The following is a 25478-nucleotide window of genomic DNA, read 5'->3' as shown; positions in this document are numbered from 1 at the left end:
CCTGTAGTTAGATTTAGGAAGCCTTCTATCCAGAGTCTGAAAACTCTTGCTTACTTGTTTATTCTTCCCTGAAATGGGTAAATTGATAGTTCTGTTTTTGTATCAAGTTAAGAAAAATGATCTATCCAAAATATGTACCATCAGGTCTCTTGAGCAGAAGTTAATCAGAATGATGTGGTGTGCCAGGCAGGTGGTTGGTTGGTTGAACTAAGCTCAGAGTATTGAATAGGACAGAATTTTTGCAAGGTATTTCACAAAAGTAGTTTTCTGGAGTGTTTAAAGCTTTTTGAAGGAAACCCACCTAGGTGCATGCTGTTTTTCACGTATGCAATTAGCAGTGTTTATAGATTGCCTGTTATTGAATTAACAACTGTGCTGGCCATATCAACTCACTGCAGACCTGCTTTTTTGCCGCCAGAGACAGTGCCAGGGTTATCAACTTACACAGGCTTGGATGTGTTCCAACTATTTAATTATAGTGTCACACATGCTGCTTTTTCTAGTTTCTTTAGTTTATAAATGTAATATGGTATCTTATTTCTGTGATTAGCACTTCATTTTGGCAGGTTAAACATGCTGGCAGAGCAACATCGATTCTGAAATCTATTCAGTGCTCTTTGGAGATATTTTTATAGTCTGTTATCGATTTTCAGTTATCAGTCATGTGAAAGCAGAATCTAAAAACATACCCCAAAATGCTTCAGCATAAAGCAAATCAGTCAATTTTTTCCTTTGTAAATTTAATAAGCAACACAATTAAGTTTTATAAAAGCCTCTACTGCTTTCATGTTTTATTTAAAAAATAAAATGATTATAGAATCTACTTGTGGTTTTGAAAATAAATAATCTAATGGTATAAACTGATATGATCTGTGCTAAACCTGTGTTGAAAAGAGATTAAATTTGTTAAAACTTGGCATTTAATAATTTAATTTTTATATATTATAAAAAATAACGTGGAACATCTTTTAATTACAGTGATTAAAAAAGATTCAAGGTCTACATCACAAAAAATACGGCTTTGCGGACTGATGGAAAAATTCAGGCTGCCTGTGCAGATTCCTTGTACAGTCATCAATGCACTATGCAGGTGTACTTCTCTAACTGTATGTCACCTACTGCAGATATTCATAATGCTCCCATCCTCATGGTGTTTAAAAGGAGTGGACTTTGTATCTTGCAGTAATTGGCCTCAGTGTGTATGTCTACACTGCAGTTAAAAACCCGTGGCTGGCCTCAGCTTGCTTGAGCTAAGGGCTGTTTAATTGTGATGTAGACTTGGGGCTCGGGCTGGAGCCCAAGCTCTGGACCCTCCGCTTCATGAGGTCCCAGAGCCTTGGCTCCAGCCCAAGCCTGAACATCTATATTGCAGTTAAACAGCCCCTTAGCCTGAGCCCTGTGAGCCTGAGTCAGCTGACACAGGTCAGCCTCAGGTGTTTAATTGCATATAGACATACCCAATAAGTCATATGGCTGAAGCAAAGTAGTAGATGTTTTTTAGAGGCTAGGGTGTGCTGTATTTAGTTATACCTTCGAGGGTCTTTTATTTTTACTATTTAATGCCTTAAGGTTTTATATCTGTTATTGAAAAGTTAAAATTGGCTTTACGGGTATACTAATAACTGACAAGGAGCCAAGAAATAGCATAAACATCTAACTGGTTGGCCGTTTATTCTGATAGGATGGGAAAAATCAAGATAACTTTGTCTCTAACGGTGCTGAGGGTGGGAAATTTGAAATCCTCTTACAATATCTTTTGTACCCGAGAAGGACAGTTGAATATGGACCACATGGACTCTTGCTGCTTATGAAATGTGTAAGATGAGGCCCTTTTAAAGCCACTATATAGTAATCTGAGAACCCAAGCAATATTGAAGGCTAGTCTGGAGCACAAGTTGTTGGCGTACTGGAGCTCTGCTAATAAAAATGCATTCAACCCATAGCTGTGCATACACCTGGATATACTTGACAGACTTTATTTGTCAAAATAAGAGCTTGGGATAGTAACTCAGTCATTTTAGAAGAATTTTCAAAAAGTGCATTGGAAACAAAATATCAGGCATGCAACAGAAAAAGTGATACCTAGAATGTTTAAATGCGAGAAGAGAAATTGCCCATCTGAAGTCAGAGACATGAGTGCATAGCACAGATTTAACTTACTGGTTGGTTTTCAAGCCTTTTGATTTTTCCAGTTTGGACAATGGACCTCTCTAGTTCTGGGTGCCTTTTTTCAGGTTAGAGTCTAGTGGGGTAAAATGTTTGACACTGATAATGCTGGTCTTTGATTCTCTAACCCTGCCCATTACACTGCTCTGGAAAAAATCTCTCCTGTATTTTAAATTACTTTCTAAGGCTGTGACTACATTTCAAACTGGAGATGTAATTTCCCAGTTCAAGTAGACTGTGATAGGGTCCCCCTGCTGGTGGTACCCCACCCCAAAAAAGGAGCAGTAAAGGTGGGTCCTTCAGGCCTGCCTAGAGAAGCTGTAGGGAAGCAGTCAATGCAGCAGGCCCAGTTAAAAAGTAGCTTCAGGGTCTGAGCAGATTAGTTCTGGCAGGGATCAGAGGAATAAGGAGGGGTAATCCTTGCCTGTGGCTGGAGCTTAAGGGAGAACCAGAGACTGGTTCTGGTGACAGTTGCATTCCATAAGTGATAACTTCAGCCCTGCGGTAAGGGTGAAGAGGAAGGAAGGAAGGAGCTACATGGAAAGAGGCCCAAGGAATAGCAGCAGCAGCACATGACTGCAACTTATAAGGTCCCTACGTTGAGACCCAGAGTAGTGGGTGGGCCTGTGTCCCCCCACTGGCAGGGTGGCCTGATCCCCAAGAAGGGGATAAGACTTGTTTAGAGCTCCAAGTGAAGGGCAGGTATTGGAGTCTCCGGGAAGAAAGCCCTGGGGACATTGCTCTATACAGAGCAGACACAGACTTAAAGCTAGCCCAGAAGGGGCTGAGAACTGAGCCCAAAGACAGGGCTGCAGATACGAACCAGGGCACTGTGATAGGCCCTGTTGTACCTTTGTTACCCCAGAAGGGTAATGTGATGAGCCACTGAAGACCTGCCTGACAATAGCCAATAGGGAGCACCAGAAAAGGGAAGATTTCTGGTTCGCACTCTGCCAACAAGAGGTGCTCATGAGAGGTGAGTGTCCCCCGTCACAATGGCATGCTGAATGTAGCCATTGGTGGTGCGAGGATCTAACAATCCTGAGTACGTATTAAGGGTCTCAGATGGAAGGTTCTTTGGGCAGCTAGCCTCTCCCCCAACTTGCACTGCTGTGGCTACGCTCTATTTTTAGCCCATTATCTCAGTTATATCTAGAATGAGTTTGTCTCCTCAGGCTGCAATTTACACTACCAGCTCTATTGTAGACATACCCTAAGCCAACATATAGAGTAAGATTTTTAAGTTCACTGTTTCATGTTAAACCTCTACTTTTGGGCAACATCCTAAGACCATTTGGTTGACTTACCCTTGTGCTTCAACCATTCCTAAAGTCTTGAGAGCAGCCATGTTTGTTTGAAGAATTTGCTAAGTGTTAATTTGTGACTTGATGGAGTGAAGCTTGGATACATCAGTTGTTGGTAGTTATTAATTTTTATAGCTTCATAAGTGTGCATGAAGATGAAAAAGAGAAGTCCTGTTCCAAGGAATTTAGTCTTGATTTCAGTGGGAGTAGCAACAGGACCTATCATATCAAGGGATTAAAGTAAAGAAAAGGGGCAAGGAGAAACAGTGTAATGGAAAGACGGAGGTTGTTATAAGTTCCTTTTTCAAATTGTATAATTTTAACATGTTAACCTGAGGGACAAAAGTCAGTCAAGTGGGGCAGGAGTGATGGAGTGGAGCTCTCCACTGAAAGGCTAAATGGAAAAAATTAGAAGCTTTTACTGCTGGAAGTTTTTTTGTTTGTTTTTTGAGACGTGGTAGTGCTGATTGTTCTCAGAGCAGTAACTGGGTGCCGTATATTGTCTCAGCTGTTTGTTTTTATATGAGTGTCATTTGATGTATAATTCACTCAACTTCTGTCCCTGCTGGATCCAGCCTTCCTGACACCTTAGACAGAGAGGGAGAAAGCGAGCTTTCATTTACCTTGTTTTATCTTTCACCTTCCGTGTAACAAGGCATAAAAAAAATAAAATAAAGCTACACAGTAGTGGTGTTAATTCATCTAGGACTCAGAAAGGCCCAATGTGTTCCTTTATAATAGCCTAATTAAAGAGTTTCCTCAAGACGAGAGAACAGCAGAATGGCAATTGCATCATTTTAAATAGTGTTGATGCCAATTACAGAGTTGATTGAGACCAGCTATGCTTTTCTGGTTTAAAAAAAAAATAAGTCAAAGTGTTGTGGCTCTCTGACTCTTTGAGGTAGTCCAGAGGAAACTCTTAACTCGAGGTATAGAACACAAATAGAGGGCTTAAGTGTGAGAACCTAGTGATTTCAAGGAAAACAACATCTTTTCCATTTTAAAAAATAAAATTACTATTGTCCTGACTCCCTCACCCTAGCAAATTCTCTATGACCAATTCTCTCTGCCCATAGCAAACCATCACCAGCTCCACTCAATTGGTGAGAGATTTCCGGGATATGGAATCTCCCCCCCCTCCCCTCCTTCATCTCTACATACATCATGAAAGTATTTTGTGGAGAGGTTCAGCCCCTGGTTACTCACATGCTAGACATTTGGTGGGGAACCTCTTTGTTTCTCTCTGAACCCCCACATCAGGACAAATATTTTGGTGGGGACAGGGTGAGATTCCAGGTCTCCCCTCCTCCCCCCCTTCATATAACAGGTATAGGCTTGGCAGGGAAGGATTTCACCCACACTTTCCCTTTGTCTTTCTATTGCGGTCTTGGTGACCTCAAGATGCTAAGGTGCTAGGTAACCTTTGTGCAGAGAGCTAAAAGCATCATTAGCCTAGCTGGCCCAAAAGTAAGAAGGTTCTGAGATGTCCCTAAATATTGCCTAGTGGATCACTGTGTTAGAAGCTGAGCTATTAGGAGGATCATCCAGATAATTTTTTGATTCTGGTTACCAGTTGTTACTCAGCTGTTAATGAGCAAGTGGTTTTGATGCACTAGTATGTGGACTGTTGCATGTACAAGTTGCTGCTGACCAACTTTCTATGAGATAACTAAATAACAGGTCAGTGTGAAACATACCATGCAGCCACATAGATTGCGGCAGTTAGAAATAGTTGTAAAAGGAGGGTAGTGAAAAGAAACGAGCAGAGTGTTTGTAGTATGAAATAAAAAGTGTGTTGGAATTGTAAAACCACAGGCTATCACAAGTATCCTAATGTCCATCATATTTGAGGTTGTCTGAGCACATGACGGGGAACCAGGAATCTTGGAATTGTAACCCGGTTCTGATACTGAATCCCTCTCTTGTCCTTGAGAAAGTCACGTCAGCTTCTCTGTTCTTCAGTTTCCCATCTTCAAAATGGGAATAATAATACTTCTCTCCCAAGGGGGTTGTGAGTATTAGAGAGGATTTCAATAACATTTTACAGACACTGTTTTAAGACCTAGGATGTGAGCAAACTGAGGATGCATATATTTCTGTCCTTGCCTATCTGCCTGTGAATTTTGGGGGAGAAAAGTAAACATTATTTGTGCCAGAGTAATTTTAAGAAAATGAAATCTTTGCTTTTAGTCAGAAAATAATAAGAAATCGATTAATTCTGAAGACTTTTTTCTAATTCTGTTTGGCCATTATGTGCTTCTAAATAGTGAGAAGAGGAGATGTCTTGGCAGCGTGGAGCGGCATTCGTCCTCTTGTCACAGATCCCAGCTCTAAAGACACCCAGTCAATATCTCGGAATCATATTGTTGCTGTTAGTGACAGTGGCCTTGTTACTATAGCAGGTACTGGAAATCCATTTCAGATATCTCGTATGGCTTTGTCAGGATTCCCCAGTGTATTTAAGTCAAAGGCAGTGAATGTTTGTACAACAGGTTTGAAGGAACAAGCGATATTATTTAGTTAGTAGCAAACAAGTGATTTATTAGTTGAAGTCCAGTAAGGATGAAACTGGACTAAGTGTGAAGTTTGGCCAATGCAACACACTTTCATTAGTTTACCAAAACAAATTGCTTGCAGGTGGGAAATGGACAACCTATCGCTCCATGGCACAAGATACCATTGATGCAGCCATCCAGGCTCACAACCTAAAGGCAGGTCCATGTAAGACAGTAGGACTCTTACTGCAGGGGGCTAAGGACTGGAGTCCTACTCTTTACATTAGGCTGGTCCAAGATTATGGACTGGAAAGTGAGGTGAGTCAACTATATTTCTACTCAATGTTTGTATTAGTTATCAATAACATTAAAAAAAAAAAAAGCAGCAGCACAGCCTGTATTAAGGTCTCTTAAATTGGCATAAGACTACACTGGTTGGTCAGGGCAGAAATAATTGTATAAGAAGGAAATCCAGTCACAAATTTTCTTTGCTAGTGGAGTACTAAAAGCCATGTGCATTCTTTCTTTATTTCAGCATCTGCATAATCACAAAGCTATGCCCTCTGTTTTTAAACATGTATGACAGCCTAGGTCTTTGGCATCTCAAGCCCAACAAAATCTATTCTTCAGAGGTGATCACAGTAGCAGAAAGGAGCTGAAGCATCATTAGTCACTGCTACATTGATACATGCATAGTAGTGTTAGTGCTGGTCTAAGCATTCACAACGCAACTAGTTTCCTCCCACACAATCAAAATCTAATACCATCTTCAACCTATTTATTACAGGCTATGGGAGAACTGACAAGACTAGCTTATATATATTCAGCTGTGCTTCAGAAAGTGCTGGGATGTAGTGTTTGCTAAATGTGCTCTTAATTCTATAGGTGGCTCAGCACCTTGCTTCTACGTATGGTGACAAGGCTTTTGAGGTGGCCAAAATAGCCCAAGTTACTGGAAAGAGGTGGCCTATTGTTGGAAAACGCCTTGTATCTGAATTTCCTTATATTGAAGCTGAGGTATGTGAAAATGGTTAGCTTATCGTCTGTGTAATTTGTGGTGATTATTAGTCACCCTCCCTGTGAAGTAGGAGAGGGGGATAGAGACTGTGTCTGGCATGTAAACAGAAATTTATTTGAGTAAAACACGGAATAATTTTTTTCTGAACTTTTAATAAAAGCATTTAGACATGTGAGCCAAGAAGCTTTTTTTATATTGCAGCAAAAAAAGGGGGGCTTGCTTCATACAAATCCATTTTCTTCAATCACTTTAGCAAATTATGGCCTTGTGCACGTACACATAAGGTTCCATATCAGCTCCCTCTAGTGCTCTTGTTCGCCTTACCACCCGATTTACCAGAGCTTCATGCTATTTTTTCCCCTCATTCCCATGTAGGACCAGCCCTTTCCCATGTCCAGACACTGCACAATCTGACATTTTTCTTTTTATCCAATTCTAATATCTTAGATTACGTATGGGGTAAAAGAGTATGCGTGCACTGCAGTGGATATGATTTCACGTCGCACTCGGCTGGCCTTCTTGAACGTGCAAGCAGCTGATGAAGCCTTACCAAGAATTATTGATATAATGGGGAAGGAACTTCACTGGAGTGAACAGAAGAAAAAGGTACAAAAGGCACTTTAGAACTGGAACTTTTTTTAAAGCTCTCTTGTAGAGCCCTGTGCAGGATTGTTGTTTTTTTTTTAAATCCTGCTCTCGCCCTGTTTCTTGCATTTTTATCCTGTTCTCTCTCTTGCGGGATCTGTGGGAGGCAATCAAATAAAAAAACAAAATACAATACAAAACAACATAACAAAAAAGCCCCGCATTCAGACACAATTTTTACCAATAAAAGAATAAAATAAATCTTGCTTAAGCCATATAAAAGTATACTTTAACCTCTGTTATAATAGGCATACAATCTTTCTATCCTTCACTTAAATTGAAGAATTTAAATCTATTTAAAAAAAAGAAAAATTTGCTTGATGTTGCTGAAATTCTGTTTATGACAAACTGATAAGAGATGGTGTGTTCTCGCAGATTACCACAGTCTGTTTTTTGCCCACCCAATCCCGCCCGCAACAAAATATGTTTAACCCACTCCTGTTAGTATGGCAGTTGGTCCTGTGGGGCATGCAGAATCCCAATCCTGCTGCAGGGCTTTACTCTTGTTTTCCTTAATTAATTTCAGTCTTAACAAATGCATGTCTACACTGGTTTAATAGAACATTGCAAGTGCCCTTTTCTTCCCACAAGAATGATCTTTTGTCATACACCATTATAAAAACAAAGCTATCAAACCAGTTCCAGCTGGTCTGAATAGATCAGACTCTATAGTGCTGTGCTGCTTAACTTAAAAGTGGAAGTAAAATTGGAGGTTTCATCCTGTTCCTTAATGCACATTGTGTTCAACATGAAATTTGGCACAACTGGCCAGTCAGTTTGTGAGACATAAAATTTGAATTGTAGGAGTGTTTCAAGTCAGGACTGCTGTTTGTTGGCAGAGCTGTGGAAGGGAAGCTTGCGTGGTATTTGCCCATTGTTTTTTCTTTGTATCCCTCATCTTCCTTCTCCTCTCTTATAAGGCTTCCTTTGTGAGCTGATGATGAAGCTGGGCTTCATACTACTATTGGCCTCACTAATAGTCTCAAAGTCATCTTTCTCTCTCCTTTCCCTCATCTCTGAGAAGCCATTGAAATTTAGCGATATGAGATCTGGTCCGCATGGGGACCAGGTGGTGAGCATCCTTCACTTTCATTGGAAGATGAGTGACCAGCCCGTTGCAGGATCACACACTTAATGCTGTAAAATGCGCTTGCACCATGAGGAGTAGTGTCAGGGAGAAAAGTGCAGTAATGTGGGCTGGCTCATTCACTTAGAGATAGTGCTGTGTCCAAGGAGGACGCCCAGGTTTGAGCTTGATTCACTCACACCTCTTGAAGAGGGTAGGACCTGCATGCATGTTGTGGTTCTCTCAGCTCCTAAGAGAATGTAAAGCTTCCTATTGTTCGTTCATGATACCTTTTAGCCGATTAGAAGTTGTTTTAAAGTTCAGAAAGAAGCTCATTTTACTCCTGAGGGCATTCTTTGTTTAAAAAAAAAAAATTGTGTGCCAATGTGGAGGTGTGCGACCAGGGCTCGACCCTCTCTGAGGGCAGAGTGGAGCCACACCGGCCTGCTACACGTGGTCAGGTCCTGCCTTTTGCTTCAGGGCTGGGCGAGAATGCACAGTCACTTCGGCTCAGACCTTCTGCTGCAAGGCTGAGCAACAATATACAGTTAGTGGGGAGCTCAGGCCCTCTGCTGCAGGGCTGAGCAACCATACACAGTTAATTAGGAGCTCAGGCCCTCTGCTGCAGGGCTGAGCAACACTATATAGTCAGTTAGGAGCTCAGGCCCTCTGTTTCAGGGCTGAACAACAATCTAGAGCCAAGGGGGGTGCTCAGCCCCTTTGCTGCAAGGCTGAGTCACACACAGTCAATCGGGCTCAGACCTGCTGCAAGGCTGAGCAACACTATATAGTCAATCGGGCTCAGACGTTCTGCTGCAAGGCTGAGCAACGATATATAGTCAGTTAGGAACTCAGGCCCTTCAGCAGGGGTGGAGCAAGCAATATAGCCCTAATGGCCTCCTCAGGCCAGGGGGAGGGGGAGTCTGCCACCCTTCCAAGGGTGGCAGGGGGAACGCAGGCCCTCCCACTCCACTGCGTTCCAGCCCGGGGCCCTAGTAGCAGCTGTCACCACTGACAGTCAGTGGGGATCCTGACCGCAACACACTGACATGGGCTCGGGTAAATCTGCAGCCTGACTGGGGTCGGCTGCCCCTGGGCTACTTCCAGTTTCCCCCTCCGGGCCTACCTGGTCCATGGTGTTCACTCCCGGGAAGTCCAACAGCATGGGCTCCTCGTGGCCGGGGCTGGGTGGCAGGTCCAGCAGCTCCTCTGGGAAATCCGGCCAGGCTTGCTCCGGGGATTCCTCGGGGTAACAGCAGGCGCGGGGAGGCTTCTGTGGCTCCTCCCAGTAGCGGGCGTGCGGGCGGAAGCTCCGGCCAGTCAGGGCAACTGCCCTGGGCCCCAGCGGCCTCCCAGTCTTGAGCTCCCTCTGGCAGGTCTGCTCCCAGCGGTGGCTGGGCTCCAACTGAGCTCTGACAGCCAGCTTTTATGCTTCTGGGTCGCTGCCTGACCCTCTGAGGGGCGGGCTCCCTACTCTGTAGCCCCGCCCACTCAGGTGTGCGACCGGGGCTCAACCCTCTCTGAGGGCGGAGGGGAGCCACACCGGCCTCACTGCAGCCAAAAAATTAAAAATTCTGCGCACAATACTTTAAAATTCTGCAAGTTTTATTTGTCAACCAGTAAATGCAGAGGCTCCAGCATGGCAGTGCATGAAGGTGGGAGATCACCCTGCAGCCTCTTTCCCCCTGCCCCCCATCCTGGGGACACGGACTCAGTGGTAAGGCTGCACCTGACCCTGACACAGCACAAGGCTTGGGCCTGCCCCAGAAACACCCTGAGGCCCTGCCTCTCTGTGCCAGGCGTACCACGTGTGGGGCAGGCAGACTTAACCAGGCAGAATCCAACTGTGGAGAGGTTCTGTGTGTGGGGATCCAGGTGTGGGGTGAGAGGATTGTGTGGGGCAATCTAGGTGCAGGCAGCTCAGTGTGGGGGTCTAGATGTGGGGGGATCTGGATGCACAGAGGCTCATTGGGGAGGTTCAGGTGCAGGGGCAATGGGACTCTGCAGGGGCTTCCAGGTGAAAGTGGTTGGGGCTCAGCAGAGGTGTCTGGGTGTGGGGGGTCTCAGCAGGGGAGTCTGAGTGCTTGGAGTGGGGCTTGGTGGGGTGGGGCATCTGGGTGCAGCTAATTGGGGGTCAGTGGCATGGGTGTCTGTGAGGGCTCAGGGTGGTGCAGGGGTGTGGGGCTCATCAGAATGGAAGTTTGAGTGCAGGAAGCTCAGTATGGGGGTAGTCTGGGTGCAGGGGTTGGTGTCTGGAGGCAGGGGGTCTGGGTACAGGGGGCTTCAGATGCAGGGGTTGAGATTCAGTGGGGTGGGGTTCAGGTATGGAAGACTAGGGGGGTTTTGGGTGTATGGGGTGAGGTTTGGTGGGGGTGTCTGGGTATGGGAGCTCCAGATGCATGGGGGGTTGGGTGGATGGGGGAGCAGCTCCCTGTACAGTGACCCCTTCCCCTCCCTCCCATGGCTGAGGAGCAATGGGGACAGAAAGCAGGAGATGATGCTGAGCTTCCTGAAGCTGGAAGAGGTTTCTGGGTGTGTCTGACACAGCCCCAGCCACTTCTTGCAGGGGAAGAGAAGGCCCGTCGTTTCCTGTCTCCAATCCAGCTGGGATTAGCAGTTGGTCCTGGCTCATGGTAGGAGCCACTGGCTGGGGTGTCCCCAGCTCAGCTGTGATTTTACCTATCCACCAGCTGCTCCGGGTGCCTGAAATGATGAACCTGTGCAGCGAGGGAATGGTGCACGACTGGTCTTGCAGCTTCCCTGTCAGAAAGCAATTTTTCTGCAGGGAAGCAAAGAAGTCTGCAAGGGACATGAATTCTACGCATAACCAGTGGCAAGAATTCCCCCAGGAGTTTCATTTGAATTCTCCCAGCTGGAGGACTTTTGGTGACTAAGCCTTTCCAGAGGGATGCATAAAAAGAGTAATGCAGTTATATCACAGATGTGTGCTATTTGCTTGGTATGTATCCTGAAGGAGGAAGGGAAGGGTTGTTGGACTATAGCTACAGTAACCTAACTGGAAGGAGTTTGATTAAAAATAGAGAAACAAAATAAATTAAATTCAAAATAAAATCATTGTGATAAATTAGTAAGTGTTAGGATTAATATAATTCTGTCCAAAACATTAGGTTAAAAGTCCTAAGGTTGCAAAATAATCAGAAAATGTCAACACTGAGATTGCATGGCAACCTTTCTCTGCCCCTTTGTGCATACGCATTATGATACAGTCTTTAGTTGCATGATCACACACCATTTCTCCAACAATACAAATAACATACAGTTTCTGCAAAAAGAACAGGAGTACTTGTGGCACCTTAGAGACTACCAAATTTATTTCAGCATAAGCTTTCATGAGCTACAGTTCACTTCTTCGGATGCATAGAATGGAACACACAGACAGGAGATAAGTGTAGACTGCTGGTCTCTCTCTCCAGCCCAGGAAGGAGTGACACCAGTTTCTGAATCAGCCCCTTTTTTCTCAGGGCTTCATTTATTGGTCGTACCAACAGTCTTCAGAAAAAACACCAAATAAACAGTTCAGCATAAATCCAATGGCTATACCAGGTCCCTTTCCCTTACCTCAGGGCTTCATTGTGGGAGTCCCCAGCTCTGGTAGCTCTTTCCCAGTGCTACAAGCCACCTGTCTGGGAGTCCCACTGCTGCCGGAGCCAACCTGCTGCTTACAGCACTCCTCCCTCAGTTCTTTCAGTCCTTAGCAGAATCCGGTGCTTATCAGGCAATCACCTGATCCCTTGCAAATTGCCAGGTATTGATCTATTTTTAACAGGGTTCTGCCTTAGTACAGGACTCACAGGCCCCAGGACCCCTGGCTGTTACGGGGGCAGATCACCCTGTTACAGTAACTACACATATAGCATCTTTAAATGTGATTCTTTTTCATTCCTATTTATATGCTCTATTTTCATTATGGTCCAGTATATCTTTATTGCTGTTTGTGGGGGGTGGGAGTGCAGTATATTATCGGCACAGCATTCCTTAAGTTTTCCAGGGGAGGAGGCCATTAACTTCAAAGCTAACTTAGGTCTTGATCCTGTGAAGACTTTTGTGTACATGCTTACCATGAAGCTTGCGAGTAGTCCTGATAAGCTTAGTAGTTCTCCTCATATCCTTAAAGACCTGAACAAGAGTTCTGCTCAAAAGCTTGTCTTTTTCGGCCACAGAAGTTGGTCCAATAAAAGATATTATAGCCTCACCCACCTTGTCTCTCTAATATCCTGGGACCAGTAGAGGTACAATAGTACTGTAAAAAACAGTAGAAGATATTGAATTAATCACATGTGTAAATCTTTGCCACATGTGCGCCCCGGCTATAAACTTAGGGGGCATACACACACACATGCCCAGCAAATTTGTACTATTGGTATGTGCCATCTATAATCTACTTACTGTAAACTCTTTGTATTGGTGACTTTTATGGCATACATTGACCATAATACTAAAGATGCTACATAATGATAATTAAGGTTGTAGAAAATAAGTGTATGCTAAGCTAATATACTGTATTATATATTTGAGAAATAGTATGTGATCATTTGATTAAAGGCTGTGAATTCTCATTTGACTACAATATTGAAGGGAGCTGGAAGGGTCAGAGCCAATCTCTCAGGTAAATATGCATTTTATGGCCTTCCACACAAGATGTTAAATACCAAAACCACCACCCCACAACTCTTAAATAAGCAAAGAATAAGATACCAATTTTTAATTAAAGACGATGGACTTGAGCTGCAAGTGCTGTTTTTGCTGACCTCAGCGTGAGTTGCATGTGTGAATTGAAGACATGATATGGCCCTAAAAATCTTTGTACTCCATGTCTTCAGTGTAATTATCAATTGTCAATCAACACTTGTACATCAAAGCCAGTGATCTAGGTGAAGCATGAAATGGTTCCTTATCTTAATGGCCTTGCTCACTCTTAAGCACTCTTTGGCCATCAAATGCTGATATTCCTCTAAGGACCAGCAATTAAAAGTATGTGAAAAGAGCCAATGAAATATTATGGTATAGAAGAAATTCAGCATGTAAATATTCAGTATTATTCTACAACTGAGACTTTGTTTCTTTTATATTTTAGGAAGAACTTGAATCTGCTAAAAAATTTCTGTATTATGAAATGGGCTACAAGGCAAAATCAGAGCAATTAACAGACAGCTCTGAAATCACACTTATACCTTCAGATATTGACAGGTAAATGAAGTACAAATGGACCTCCCAGATAGTTCCTGGGAAGGTATTTCTGTCAATCTTTTGTGTATACCTTTTCCATTAATAATCCTATTTTGCAGATATAGAAAGAGATTCCACATGTTTGATAAAGAAAAGAAAGGCTTTATTACCATACTAGATGTTCAAAGTGTGTTAGAGGTAAAATTTCTCTTTTGATTTTTTGAATTCTTATGTCAGTTGTGTAGTACGGCATAAATCATGTTTAACTGTTGTGGTGATTTGCCCGTTGTGGTGTTTTTTATTTAGAGCATCAGCATTCAAATTGATGAAAATACGCTTCATGAGATTTTAAATGAAGTGGATTTGAACAAAAACGGGCAGGTTGAACTCAATGAGTTTTTGCAGGTGAGTGGTTTTTATTTTAGTTGTAATGGAACAAAAGAACCCTCATCTCCTTTTGTTCTTTATATGGGAAACTAATGATCAAAACTAGATGTAGGGTTTGTACATATAATTTTACAGACTTGCCATTAATTTATGTTGCTTAAAGGTGGACAATGTTTGTATCAACGTTAAGAAATACCAACAATGTCTACACCAGTATTCGTATTGATCACAAAATGTCCTATACTCTGAGCCTATCCTTGTAAGGGCAAATGCTGCAGCATGTGCTTACAATTTTTTTTAGTGATGACCATTATGTCTGGACAAAGCAGTGGAGAGAGAGACTAAGGGGTTGTTTTCACTACTTTATTAGCTTGACGTATAACTCAGTTTTATTGCTAACCCAATTGACGTCCAGCAAACAAATCTCTAGTTTGAGTTGGGTGATGCTTTAAGATCCAGCCAACTAGCCCATCAGTGGGTATGGTTGGCTAACAACAGCACAGTAATGCAGTGGAGATGCATCAGCTCACGTCACAGCAACTCATCAGCCGCTAATTGAATCCTTCTGTGTAGCTAAAGTGTTGTGCATTGTGGTCCCTCTCTCTAGAGACTAGCTCTGAGTGAGAATGACCACAAAGCAGAACACTAGGCTAGCTCGAGTGTAGTAACTTGCGTGTAACACGCATGCGCAAAAAGAATGAGGAGTAGTTGTGGAACCTCAGAGACTGACAAATTTATTTGAGCATAAGCTTTCGTGGGCTAAAACCCACTTCATTGGATGCATGCAGTGGAGAATACAGTAGGAAGATGTGTGTATATATACACAGAGAATATGAAACAATGGGTGTTACCATGCACACTATAATGAGAGTGATCAGTTAAGGTGAGTTATTACCAGCAGGAGAGGGAAAAAAAAAATAAAGTTTTTGTAGTGGTAATCACAATGGCCGATTTCCAGCAATTGACAAGATGGTGTGAGGAATCCAAGCTAACTGTTGTAGTGAAGAATTTACTGAGGCTGAAATCCTGGCCCCATTGAAATCTATAGGAATTTTGAATATTGCCTTCATTGGGGCCAGGATTTCACCCCAAGTGTAGATTGCCTGTCCTGCATTGGCAAGGAGACATCGTAGATGAGCTAGTAGGTATCCATCCATCCATGACTGATAGGAGTTTTCTTTTAAAACATGGAGTTTGTCTGCCTCCCAGCTATCAGGAGGTTAAACAGTGCACTGTCTTCTGTACTGTTTTTTAAAGTAACCCAACTAAAAGGGGAAAGAACAAAAGACTTCATGCTCCCCTTGACTTCTGTGAGAGAGGACACTAAACCAGCAGATCTGAACTGGGGGCAACAGAGAAATGACTAATGGTGGTTGCTGCAAACTCAAACCCTATACCTGCATCTCCATTTAGAACCCTACCTTTAGGGTTAGGAGCCCATCACTCTCTGTAAGTCTCCTAGCAAACTTGAGGGGCGAAACAGAACAATATACTGCTGAACAATTCTGCAGTAGTAATTTATGTGGATTTTGTGTCTATGCTGTGGAGATTCCGTCAGGGAACAGCTGCAGTTGGGTAGCACATGCTGTCAAGAGTCCTCAGAAGCTGTTTAAGGCCACAAGGCCTAGGCAATGCAAGAGGGCGAAATACCCCTTCTCCCCCATCCTCCCGCAAAGAATTCCCAAGCAACTCTGAAACTCAAGGAGTTTTTCTATGCAGAAACAAACCGCCTTAGGCCCAGACAGTATATCCTGTAGTGTGAAGGGGTATCCTTTTCGGTAGTAGAGGGTTGACTCCTACCCTCAGATTCATGTCTGCTGCTTCCTTCAAATTAGGTGTGAGCCACCCACACGTCTGAGGGCACAGCTTGGCCAGCCGCTGCACAGTTAAAACAAGAGCATTTGTTCATACTGAATAGGACTATTGATTAAAAGCTTCACTGTAAAAGTATTAGGGGCAAGAAAGAGCAGGTTCAATGTGTGGTCTATGCTATCCATGTTGTTCTGCTTAATTTCTGAATGATCTAAAGAGAGAAGACATCAGAGTGCATGAAAGGGGGACATTAACATCAGTTGTCTATGCATCTTTCTGCAAATGCTTCACAAGAAAAAAATAGAAGGCAGTAAAGATACCACTGAATTATTTGCCTCCATCCATTTGACTCCCCTCACATGAGCAGTTTGTTGCCAGCCAGCCAGCCAGGTCTGTTTTTGTAGAGTCTTTATTGGTCAGGTATTTCAAATGACTGCCAGGTCTTTCTCGAATCATGGCAATGATGAATGCTGAACATGTGATAAATTAATGCTGGGGATTTTGGTCAATGTCAGCCATTTCTTCACTGTGTCAAGTTAAACAAACAAGATCAAGGCAAAGGAAATGGTAATTGTCTCTCTGGAGATGAGCTGTAGATAAGAGCATTCTTGAATCTAAATGCAGAAAATTTTCACAGCTTATGTCTGGCATTGCAAAAAAGGAGGATTTATTTGCCTAAAACATAATAACCAAAAAAACATTTAAAATAAAATGGAAAAAATAGCCCTGTGATGACATACTAATAAATTTTCTTTTTAAAAAAAAAATCACATCTTTTCAGGCAATTGAGAGAGAGCCCTCCTTTTGTATAAAAGTTTCAACTGGGGAAGAAGAGATGTGACTTTGCATTTTATAAACAGAACTCTCTCCGTTTATGATTGTGGGTAGGTTGGTTAGTTGGGGTGCACTATAATTAAGAAACTGAAAACTGGCAATTAATCATGCAGTGTTTATTGTACTTAATTCTCTCTTTAGAGGTTATATGTTCTGTGGTTTTAATACTTCCAAAATGTGAATGACAGCACTTTTTGCATATTTTTAAAAACTGTAATTATTGGTGGCTTCTAGTTTATCCTCTGTGTTTGAAAAAAGCACTGTAAGCCACATTTGAAACAGATTCCTTAAAAAAATAAACATTTGAAATCTGGTTACTGAGCTCAAAGTTGCAATAATCAGACCTTTTGTACATTTTGGCTAAATGTCTTCTATATATGTGGACAGCATGCAGCATATTGTGCACTACTATAAATTAAGTTTTAAAATAACAAGTAAAAAAGGTAGCAAGTAATAAAACACACCTGATTTTTGCACCAAGGTAATTAAATGTGTGGAACTTACGTAAATGGTGGTAAATCCTTTAAGATGGATCTATTAGGATTCATGCTCCTTTTGTGTTTGCTTTCTGAAAACTTCCACTGGGTTACATTTCCTGGCAGAATGTTTGTGGAAACTTTTATGTTTGCAAATACTTGTGGAAATTTGTATTTGAATGTGTGCCAAGGTGCTTGCTCACTTGTCCAAGTGGGGAACAGAGCACTGCCATGTGATTTTTCTGACCAGTTGCAAATAGTCAACAATGAATGCTTTCACAGACTGTCTGCAGTCTATCTAATGAGTTTAAAAAAATTAGGAATTTTTAAATAAAGAATGATCATGAAGAAAGTATGATGCTCAGATATATCACAAGCAGAAGCTAAATTCATTAGGTACGTTGTTACAAAGTGTTTGCTAAGCTCTAGTCTAGTCTTTAAGAGAAAAGTCAGATAAGTAAAATGAGAGTTGCATATTTTGCTACCATACTGATATCATGCAAATCAATACTGGAGGAAGGAAGATAAAAAAGGATGTTTTCCTGATTCCTGTAGAGTAAGACCTGAGTAGAGGAACATATCAGCATCTAGGTCGCCACTGCATTTGTGATCACTAGTCTGTTGCATCACAGACCAGTTTCTTGGCTGTGTCAGTTGGCGTACTTCCACTGGTGAGAGTGGAACTATGACAGTTTACACCAGCTGAGGATCTGGCAGATCCTTAACAATACTTGTGTAGATATTTTGATATTTTTCGGACAGCAAGTAGTTTTCTTGAGTACTGTCCAAGGGGCCAAGCTGCCTTTACTTACGTGGACCAGAGATAGTGAAACCATGTGAAACTATAGATGGAGGGCATAGAAGATAGGGGAAAGAGCAATAAACAGGAGGAGGAGGGACTGGATGAATTGGCCCTCTGTGGCATGCTCCCCATGGGGCCTGGCAGATTTTTCTACTAGAAATTCTCTTGGAAGTTAATTATTCTCCAGGTCACCAGGTTTGTGTAGGCCCAAGTGTACCTGCGATAGTTTTGAAAAAGGGAAGAAATTTGAAGTGAATGGCTACTCTAGCTGCTGTTGGGAGGAAGAAATCATATTTTGTAAGTGCCAATTGCTTTTTGTACTGGAAAGTCTCTTACTAGCTGACTACATGTAATTTCAAGTCCAATCCGGATCTTATCCGTTGATTTTTAAAAACAAAAAGCTAAAGCCTAACACTAGTGTGTTCATTAAGGTAGTGCTGAGAGTCCAGTTTCAAGGACTTAAATGCAAACTAGTTTTAAAAGTCTAAAGAAACTGGGATTTAGAAGAATTGTGCAAGTCTAGTACACTATCACTACAATAAGACTGCTTAGTGAGAAAGGTACACTGCAAGGGCAGTGGTAGATCAGGAGCCATGTTCTCTTTTCTGTCTTTGTGACTCTCTTTTTAGATTTAAAAATAATTCACGCATATGAATTACCTTGCAAGCTTGGTTGTAATGAATGGCTTTAGAAAGCCATGGTGTAGGGGGGGGTCTGTTGCACTGTTACTTACAAATATATCGCATCCGTAATTTGTACATACACAGGCAAAACTACCACTGGCCATACTGGAAAATGTACATTTAAAGGGTGCCACAATCCAGGCCTAGAAAGCAATACCTACCATTTTGTTTAAAACAGATAATAACAGCATTATTTGTTGTGTTTTAACATTTGCTACTGGTTTGGACAACATACTTCATAAACTCTGGCATTGTTTACACTGGAGATCTGTCTCAATTTCAGCCATTGGTAACCAGCCATCAGGGGATGCTGCAACCATTCCAGATCCCTAGTATAGACAGTATACATAGCTACAAACTGATTTACACCAGTGTAGTATATCCTGGTTTCAAGAGCGGTAGGGTGCATCAATGGAAATAGCAGCTCACAGCAATTTACCTTGTCTACATGATGGGTTTGCTTTAGTTGCAGCTACCTTACTGGTTGGCCACCGATGGGTGGAATCCCCAGTGCAAGGAAGACTTTAGCCTTTGGGGATAGTATCTCTTTAAGTGTTGTCTGCCAATTAAATTTGGCTACTATCATTAATATGCTGTAAACATTGTGGGTTTTGTTTTTGTTTTTTTTAAAGCTCATGAGTGCTATTCAAAAAGGATATGTGTCCGGAAGCCGATTGGCTGTACTCATGAAAACTGCTGAAGAGAACCTACGTGAGAGAGTTGTTATTCCAGTAGATCGAAGTGGTGGTGGACTGTGAGTTTGAGAAGCACAAAACCTGCTTACAGCTACAAGATAGTTTGTCTATGTGTAGCTGCCTCATTCAGTGCTGGAAAATATTCCAGTGCTTTCAAATGTCTGTTTATTCTACATGATCTGTATCTGGCGGTCAGGGTATACAAAAACATACTGATACATTTCTTTTCCTTATTTTCTGTGCTGATATTAATACTCCAAAATGTGGCCTTTTGGACTGGACATGCTTTAGAGGTAGAAATTATTTGCAGGAATTCAGAATAGTCTGCAAAAGGCTTGTTCACAGATACTCCTTCTCACAGCTTTTGTTAAGCTTTTAGATAATCTTCACCCTTAAAAAGAAAATGATGCACAAAGAGTGACTGCTACCTGAGATCCACATCATTAAAAGTATTCTGCATATTTGCAAGACCATATGTGTTCAAAGTGCCTGTCCACAAAAAGGAAGAGAGGAATCATTTTGGTGGGGGAAGGGGGAATGTTCACATTTAGGTTTCAGGAGGATGCCACAAAGAAATATCTTGAACACTGCCTAAATTAAACATCCTGATAAGGAATCATAGTGATATTTATAGAACGTTACATAGATAGTCACTTCAATACTTCTCAATGTTGTTCTCATTCAATGGCACCAATTTTACTGCTAGACAGATTTCTGGCAATAAAAATTTGACAGCATGAGACTGGAAGAGCACAAGATTGGACAAAAAACCCAAAAGTCTCGTAGATGAGTTATAATGTAGAGTTAAAAATGTATGGGTACAGCTTTCACTCCTCCTCCTGTAAGTGTGAAAACCATGCTTGTCTAGCAGGTATTGGAGTCTACTATAAAGTCTCATACTGTTTGTTTTTGTATTTTTAGACAAATATTGAAAGTATGTAAAACAAGAACTTTGCCATAGTGCACTAATCCTAGCCACTTAATATTTGCAAAATGTACACTTAAATGGGAAAGTTACTTTGCATTTCAGCAGGCCTTACTGAAAAGTGGTAAGGGCTATTCAGCAAATTAATGCAAAGGCGAAGGATCCAATTTTGGACCATTTATTTGAGCCATTCTCAACACATACTCCACCTGGCTATTTACCTTGCAACTCTTCCTGTTATTAAATTGGCTATGATCAGCATTAAGATCAGATGGAGGATTTCTGCCTGATCTGTGACAGGGAGGGGAGAATGAATGCATATTTTATTGGTGACTCTCTTTCATAATACTCCTTTGAGTATGAATACCAGTTTACATCTCAAACCAGAAGCCTTGAGTTTAAAGTGCTACCACATATGTACACAACTAAATGCAAAATCTGACTGAATTTAATCCTGTTTTGCAAATTCCTTAACATGATACTAAGTTAATATTCTGCAAGCAGTACAGTTCTGAAAAATAGTCAATTTAAAAAAAAATCATATCCAAAGTATATAAGTGCTGAGGATTTATAGTAACTATAATAATAGTGCTAACTGCAGGTGGTAGTGTGTGAATATTTTGATCTAGCAAGTTTCCAGCTATTAAAAACTGTATTTATCTAAAAATGGACGGAGGAAAACCCCACCTGCAATTCTTAAATGAATATGGAGCACTTAGTCTAAGCAAAATCTTGTGGGGGAGACAGTCTTCTAAAAAGTCCCTGGTAAGATCCTTTTAAATGATTTTCATTATTAGATTTTCCTAACATCAAGATGCTTTGTACCTTATTGTACACATTGCAATGGAGAACCAACTTTCCTTGCCTTTGAGACCACCGAGCACTCACTAGTATGGCTCAGTCTATGTGAATTAAGTCCTCGTGCGCACTTGATTATATGAGTTCTATTTATGAACAGAAAGGGCCATAGGATTGTTTCTCTATTACATTTATGCATTGAAATATGTCAGTATACACTGGATAAAATGTATATCTGTTTTTTTGAGGTGTAAAGCTATTTGTGTCAAATGTCCTTTCACGGTAAAGAGTAAAGACACAATAACAATTTTGCCACATATTCCAGAACTGGGAGGAAATCAAGGTACAATAATACAGAGTTTTGTTTTGTATTTTTCAAAAAGACATTATGCTACCAATAATTTTTAAAGTGTAATGGCTACAAGTGACATATATAAGAGGCTTTTTCAGATCAGGCGAATAAAACCATAGCATTTAACATTTTCTATGGTTCAGTACACCTTTTAAAATAATTCCTCCTCTACTCCCTGAAAAGTTATACTATTAATAATAATTGAAGTTTCACTGTAAAGCCTAGACTGTCTACCACATACTCATTCCTTGCTGTTCTTTTGCTTTACTAATGTAAATATAACAAGCAGAATGTAAAGGGATTTTCAAGGCTGTGTGCCTGTCCTCTTATATTGATTTACTTTGAATTTTAGTTGCAATAAATGTCTTAGCTCTCTGCTTTTTTGTTTTTTTGTGGTAAAATAGAATGTGTATAAATACTTACTTTGTACAACATAAAAAGTTGCATATATTATTTATACTGGTTTAAATAGTAAAACAAAAAAATCCAGAATTATTTGATTTCATCAACACACTTTATGTTTTGAAAAAAGATTACTTCATGATTACTGTTCAGGTCAATTCAGCTGTAAAATTTCATTGTCCTGCATTGTTCTAATGTAGTATGAAACAACTACTGTTTAAACAAAAACTATAAGCCCAATAGTGTCTGGGCGGGGGGGCGGAATGTATACTGCATAGTTTTCCATGTGGCACTTTTATGTATTGTGTTGGGTTATTGTTCTAGATTGGACTGTTAAATACTGTGTTTGAGACTGGGTTGTCATTTTTATAACTGTCTCAGTGTTTTATTGCCATTATTTATTACTTTTGATATACAGAATGAGCCGCATGCATTTATAGAGCAATAAGAGAATATATTTAATGTGCCTTGTTTTTAACTGAATAAGAACTGAAAGCATGAATCAATAAAACTGATTAAAATGGTCCACTCACGAGTACTTTGATGTTACTGGCAGTTACAGAAATAACTTTGCTTAGCCTTAAACAAGTTCAGAATAAAGTTGCAAAATAGATACTTTTTAGTAAATACTATATATAGCTAATACATGTCATTTAGTTCAGAATTCAGTGGTTTTAAATCATAGCAGTTAATACAGATTTAGCATTATCAGGTAGATTCAGTTACTGCTGAAATCCAGGTGAGATATTCTGAGAGTATCTTATTTTGTAATCTCATACTAAAAATACAACTAGCCAATTTCAGCAGACATTTTGTTTAACCAAATCTTTTCCAGCTCAATCTTCCTATGCACACTGATAAAATTTATCATAACTAAAATAAATAAAAATAAATGGAAAGGATTACATACAAGATCCGGTTTTTGATCATTGTATGTGTCGGGTTAGTCTAGGCTTGCCAAGTGTTGATAAATGTTCTGACAGAAAAATGCTATATATTTTCATTGTCAGTAAATCAGAATCGCTGTTATCAGTTTTAACACAAATTTTATAATGCCAGTGTTATTTTATAGGTCTTAATTTAGTCATGTGACAGGGATATCCTATATTTTCATTTAGTCATGCTGCATGCAGACATTGTGTATAGGGTGACCAGACAGCAAGTGTAAAAAATCAGGATAGGGGGTGGGGAATAATAGGTGCCTATATAAGAAAAAGCCCTCAAAATCAGGACTGTCCCTATAAAATCGGGACATCAGGTCACCCTGATTGTTTATGTGCTGCAGGGGTGAACACCAAAGCACTGTAAAATATACTTAACTGATACCTCCAGAGTGCAATTGCAAAAGATTAAAAAATCTGTGCATTCTGCCTTTATAAATGATTTATCAGAAAACATTTGCCACAATACTTTCTCAAATACTTTGCAGTCCTGAAATTGCTTAGGGGTGTGATCCTGAGTCGCTTCCTCAGGCAAAACTCCCATTGAAATTAATAAGATTCTTGCCAGAGTAAGGACTTCAGCCCTCTCTTAACATCAAATATATGGAGAAGGTGCAGATTTGTTGTAGATAAAACCAGTTGCAGTGAGCATAGAAATAGGATATGGAATATCATAGCAACATTAATATTTTAGTGTCAGTGCTCAAACTGGTGATTCCTATGTCAAATGTGAACTGATTGCATTTGATTAGAGGCGGCAAAATATTGAAGAAAAACATCTTCAACAAGGATGTATCTTTGTCCCTTAAGTGAGGGTTTTTTTTTTGTTTCTGCCCCACTAAAAATGAAGGGCTTGTCATGATTTCAGGTTTTTCTTTCCTTGACATTTTAGCCCTCATTCCTCTGATTAGCCACGAGAGTTGTGAACGTGTATAGAGTGGTACAAGAGTTTTGGTGACACTGCAGGATATTTGCACAGGTAGTGTCACAAGAAGGTTGTGGACTTCACTCTGGAATCAGTGTTGAGTTTATGTAAGAAACCAATGATATGGGCAAATTGCTGGGCTCATCTTTGCTCTTTATATTTCATAGATAGAAGCAGAGCCTTGTACGTAGATATACCTAAGATCAGTGGCAGGCTCCTTTATTTATCCCATTAGTTTTTTCACAACAAGCCATTCATGAAGACTTAGATGTGTATTAGATGATTTGATTGGATGTGTACAGAATAGTTGAGAGAACCTGTTTCCTCAGAATTTTTAGTTGGTACCGTATCTGTAACTTAATTTGATCTCTTGGCCACTGCCAAATAACATCCGTTCTTCCAAGTCTTGCTCTTATTTCCCATTAGTCCAGCATGACTTCAATGTGACACTTTTGAAAGTTTTCAAATGAATAGTGATCTCAGCAGCTTGGCTTCTCTTTTATTTAATGGCAATTAAAACAGTACTTTGCTTCTGAGTGCATGTTTTAGGTGATAGTTTCTTGTATATAGTGCACCGTTATAGCAATGCGCTTCCTGCTCTTCAGTTAAAATACCTAGAAATGTAATGGGGCTTTTTATGCAACATAACTGAATATGTAAATCTGACTTTTTTCTCCTTTATGTGCTTTAACTAAACAAGATACCTTAATCTGTTTGTCTAAGTGATGTAAATGTAATTAGCTTGATCAGTAAAACTGACACTAACTGAAGTGAGTTCAATCAGTGTGGACTGATGCTCAGTTTCTTTTCAAAGCAAGTGTTCCTTCTTCCCCAGGTCATTACCCTCACCGAATAAACAGAGGACTTTCCCCCCTTTATTTTGTTCTTTTATGAGTTGCTGTTTATATTGTTTTATTGAACCACCAAGATTCATTTTTTATTTTTGCATTCCTACAATTAACAGATCTGAAATTCATTTTTATGCATGCTGAGTTTTTCCTGTCCAAGTCAAGAAGCTGTAAATTCTCAGATCTATTGAACTGACAGTGAAATATATTTCATTTCCCCCCATGAATCATTTGCCATCCTTATTGCAGAAAAATGGCAAAATTATGGTGTACCATGTTTTCATAAATTACTGCTTTTTTCCAACGTGTTCTATGATTTGCTCGGAAAGAATGTGAATTTAAGAATCCAAAATAGCTTGGTAAACAGGACTAGTTTCAGTCAAGATCGAGATCAGTCTGATTTTCAGACTCTCTATTAATTGTTCTGATTAGTGCATCTTTCATGTGAATCCAAGTTTTACTGTTTGCTATTTAATATCTAGTCAAAGCAATTTAAAAGATAATTTAGTTAATTCAATACTTTACTATCTTAAAAGGGAAACTGTTACTCTTTGTGATGTATGTAATGTTCTTCAGTTATTTAACAATAGTCATTTCTTAAAGATGTCTACATCTTTTGCATCAACAGCTTGCAAGCTAATGAAAACCTGTGTGTTCTTTGAAAAATAATTTATTGCACATTGATGGAAATTTATAAAAAATATCTGAAAATATAGT

General features: G+C 40.5%; 1 protein-coding gene across 1 annotated transcript in view; it reads left to right on the top strand.

Annotated features, from left to right (window-relative positions):
• The window catches only part of GPD2 (glycerol-3-phosphate dehydrogenase 2), an 80398-nt gene extending 57825 nt beyond the window's left edge, over positions 1-22573 (top strand). Inside the window, exons 9-16 of the mRNA XM_050969238.1 lie at positions 5738-5872; positions 6108-6283; positions 6851-6982; positions 7431-7589; positions 13790-13902; positions 14001-14079; positions 14188-14286; positions 19508-22573. Of these exons, the coding sequence (XP_050825195.1) occupies positions 5738-5872; positions 6108-6283; positions 6851-6982; positions 7431-7589; positions 13790-13902; positions 14001-14079; positions 14188-14286; positions 19508-19633 (1019 nt within the window). The 3' untranslated portion in view covers positions 19634-22573. The remainder of the gene's footprint in view (positions 1-5737; positions 5873-6107; positions 6284-6850; positions 6983-7430; positions 7590-13789; positions 13903-14000; positions 14080-14187; positions 14287-19507) is intronic.
• The last annotated feature ends 2905 nt before the right edge of the window (positions 22574-25478 follow it).

The sequence above is a fragment of the Gopherus flavomarginatus genome, chromosome 10 (genome assembly GCF_025201925.1).
Source record: "Gopherus flavomarginatus isolate rGopFla2 chromosome 10, rGopFla2.mat.asm, whole genome shotgun sequence".
NCBI lineage: Eukaryota > Metazoa > Chordata > Testudines > Testudinidae > Gopherus > Gopherus flavomarginatus.
Note: the sequence above shows the minus strand (reverse complement) of the source record. Positions and strands in the feature narration are given on the sequence as shown.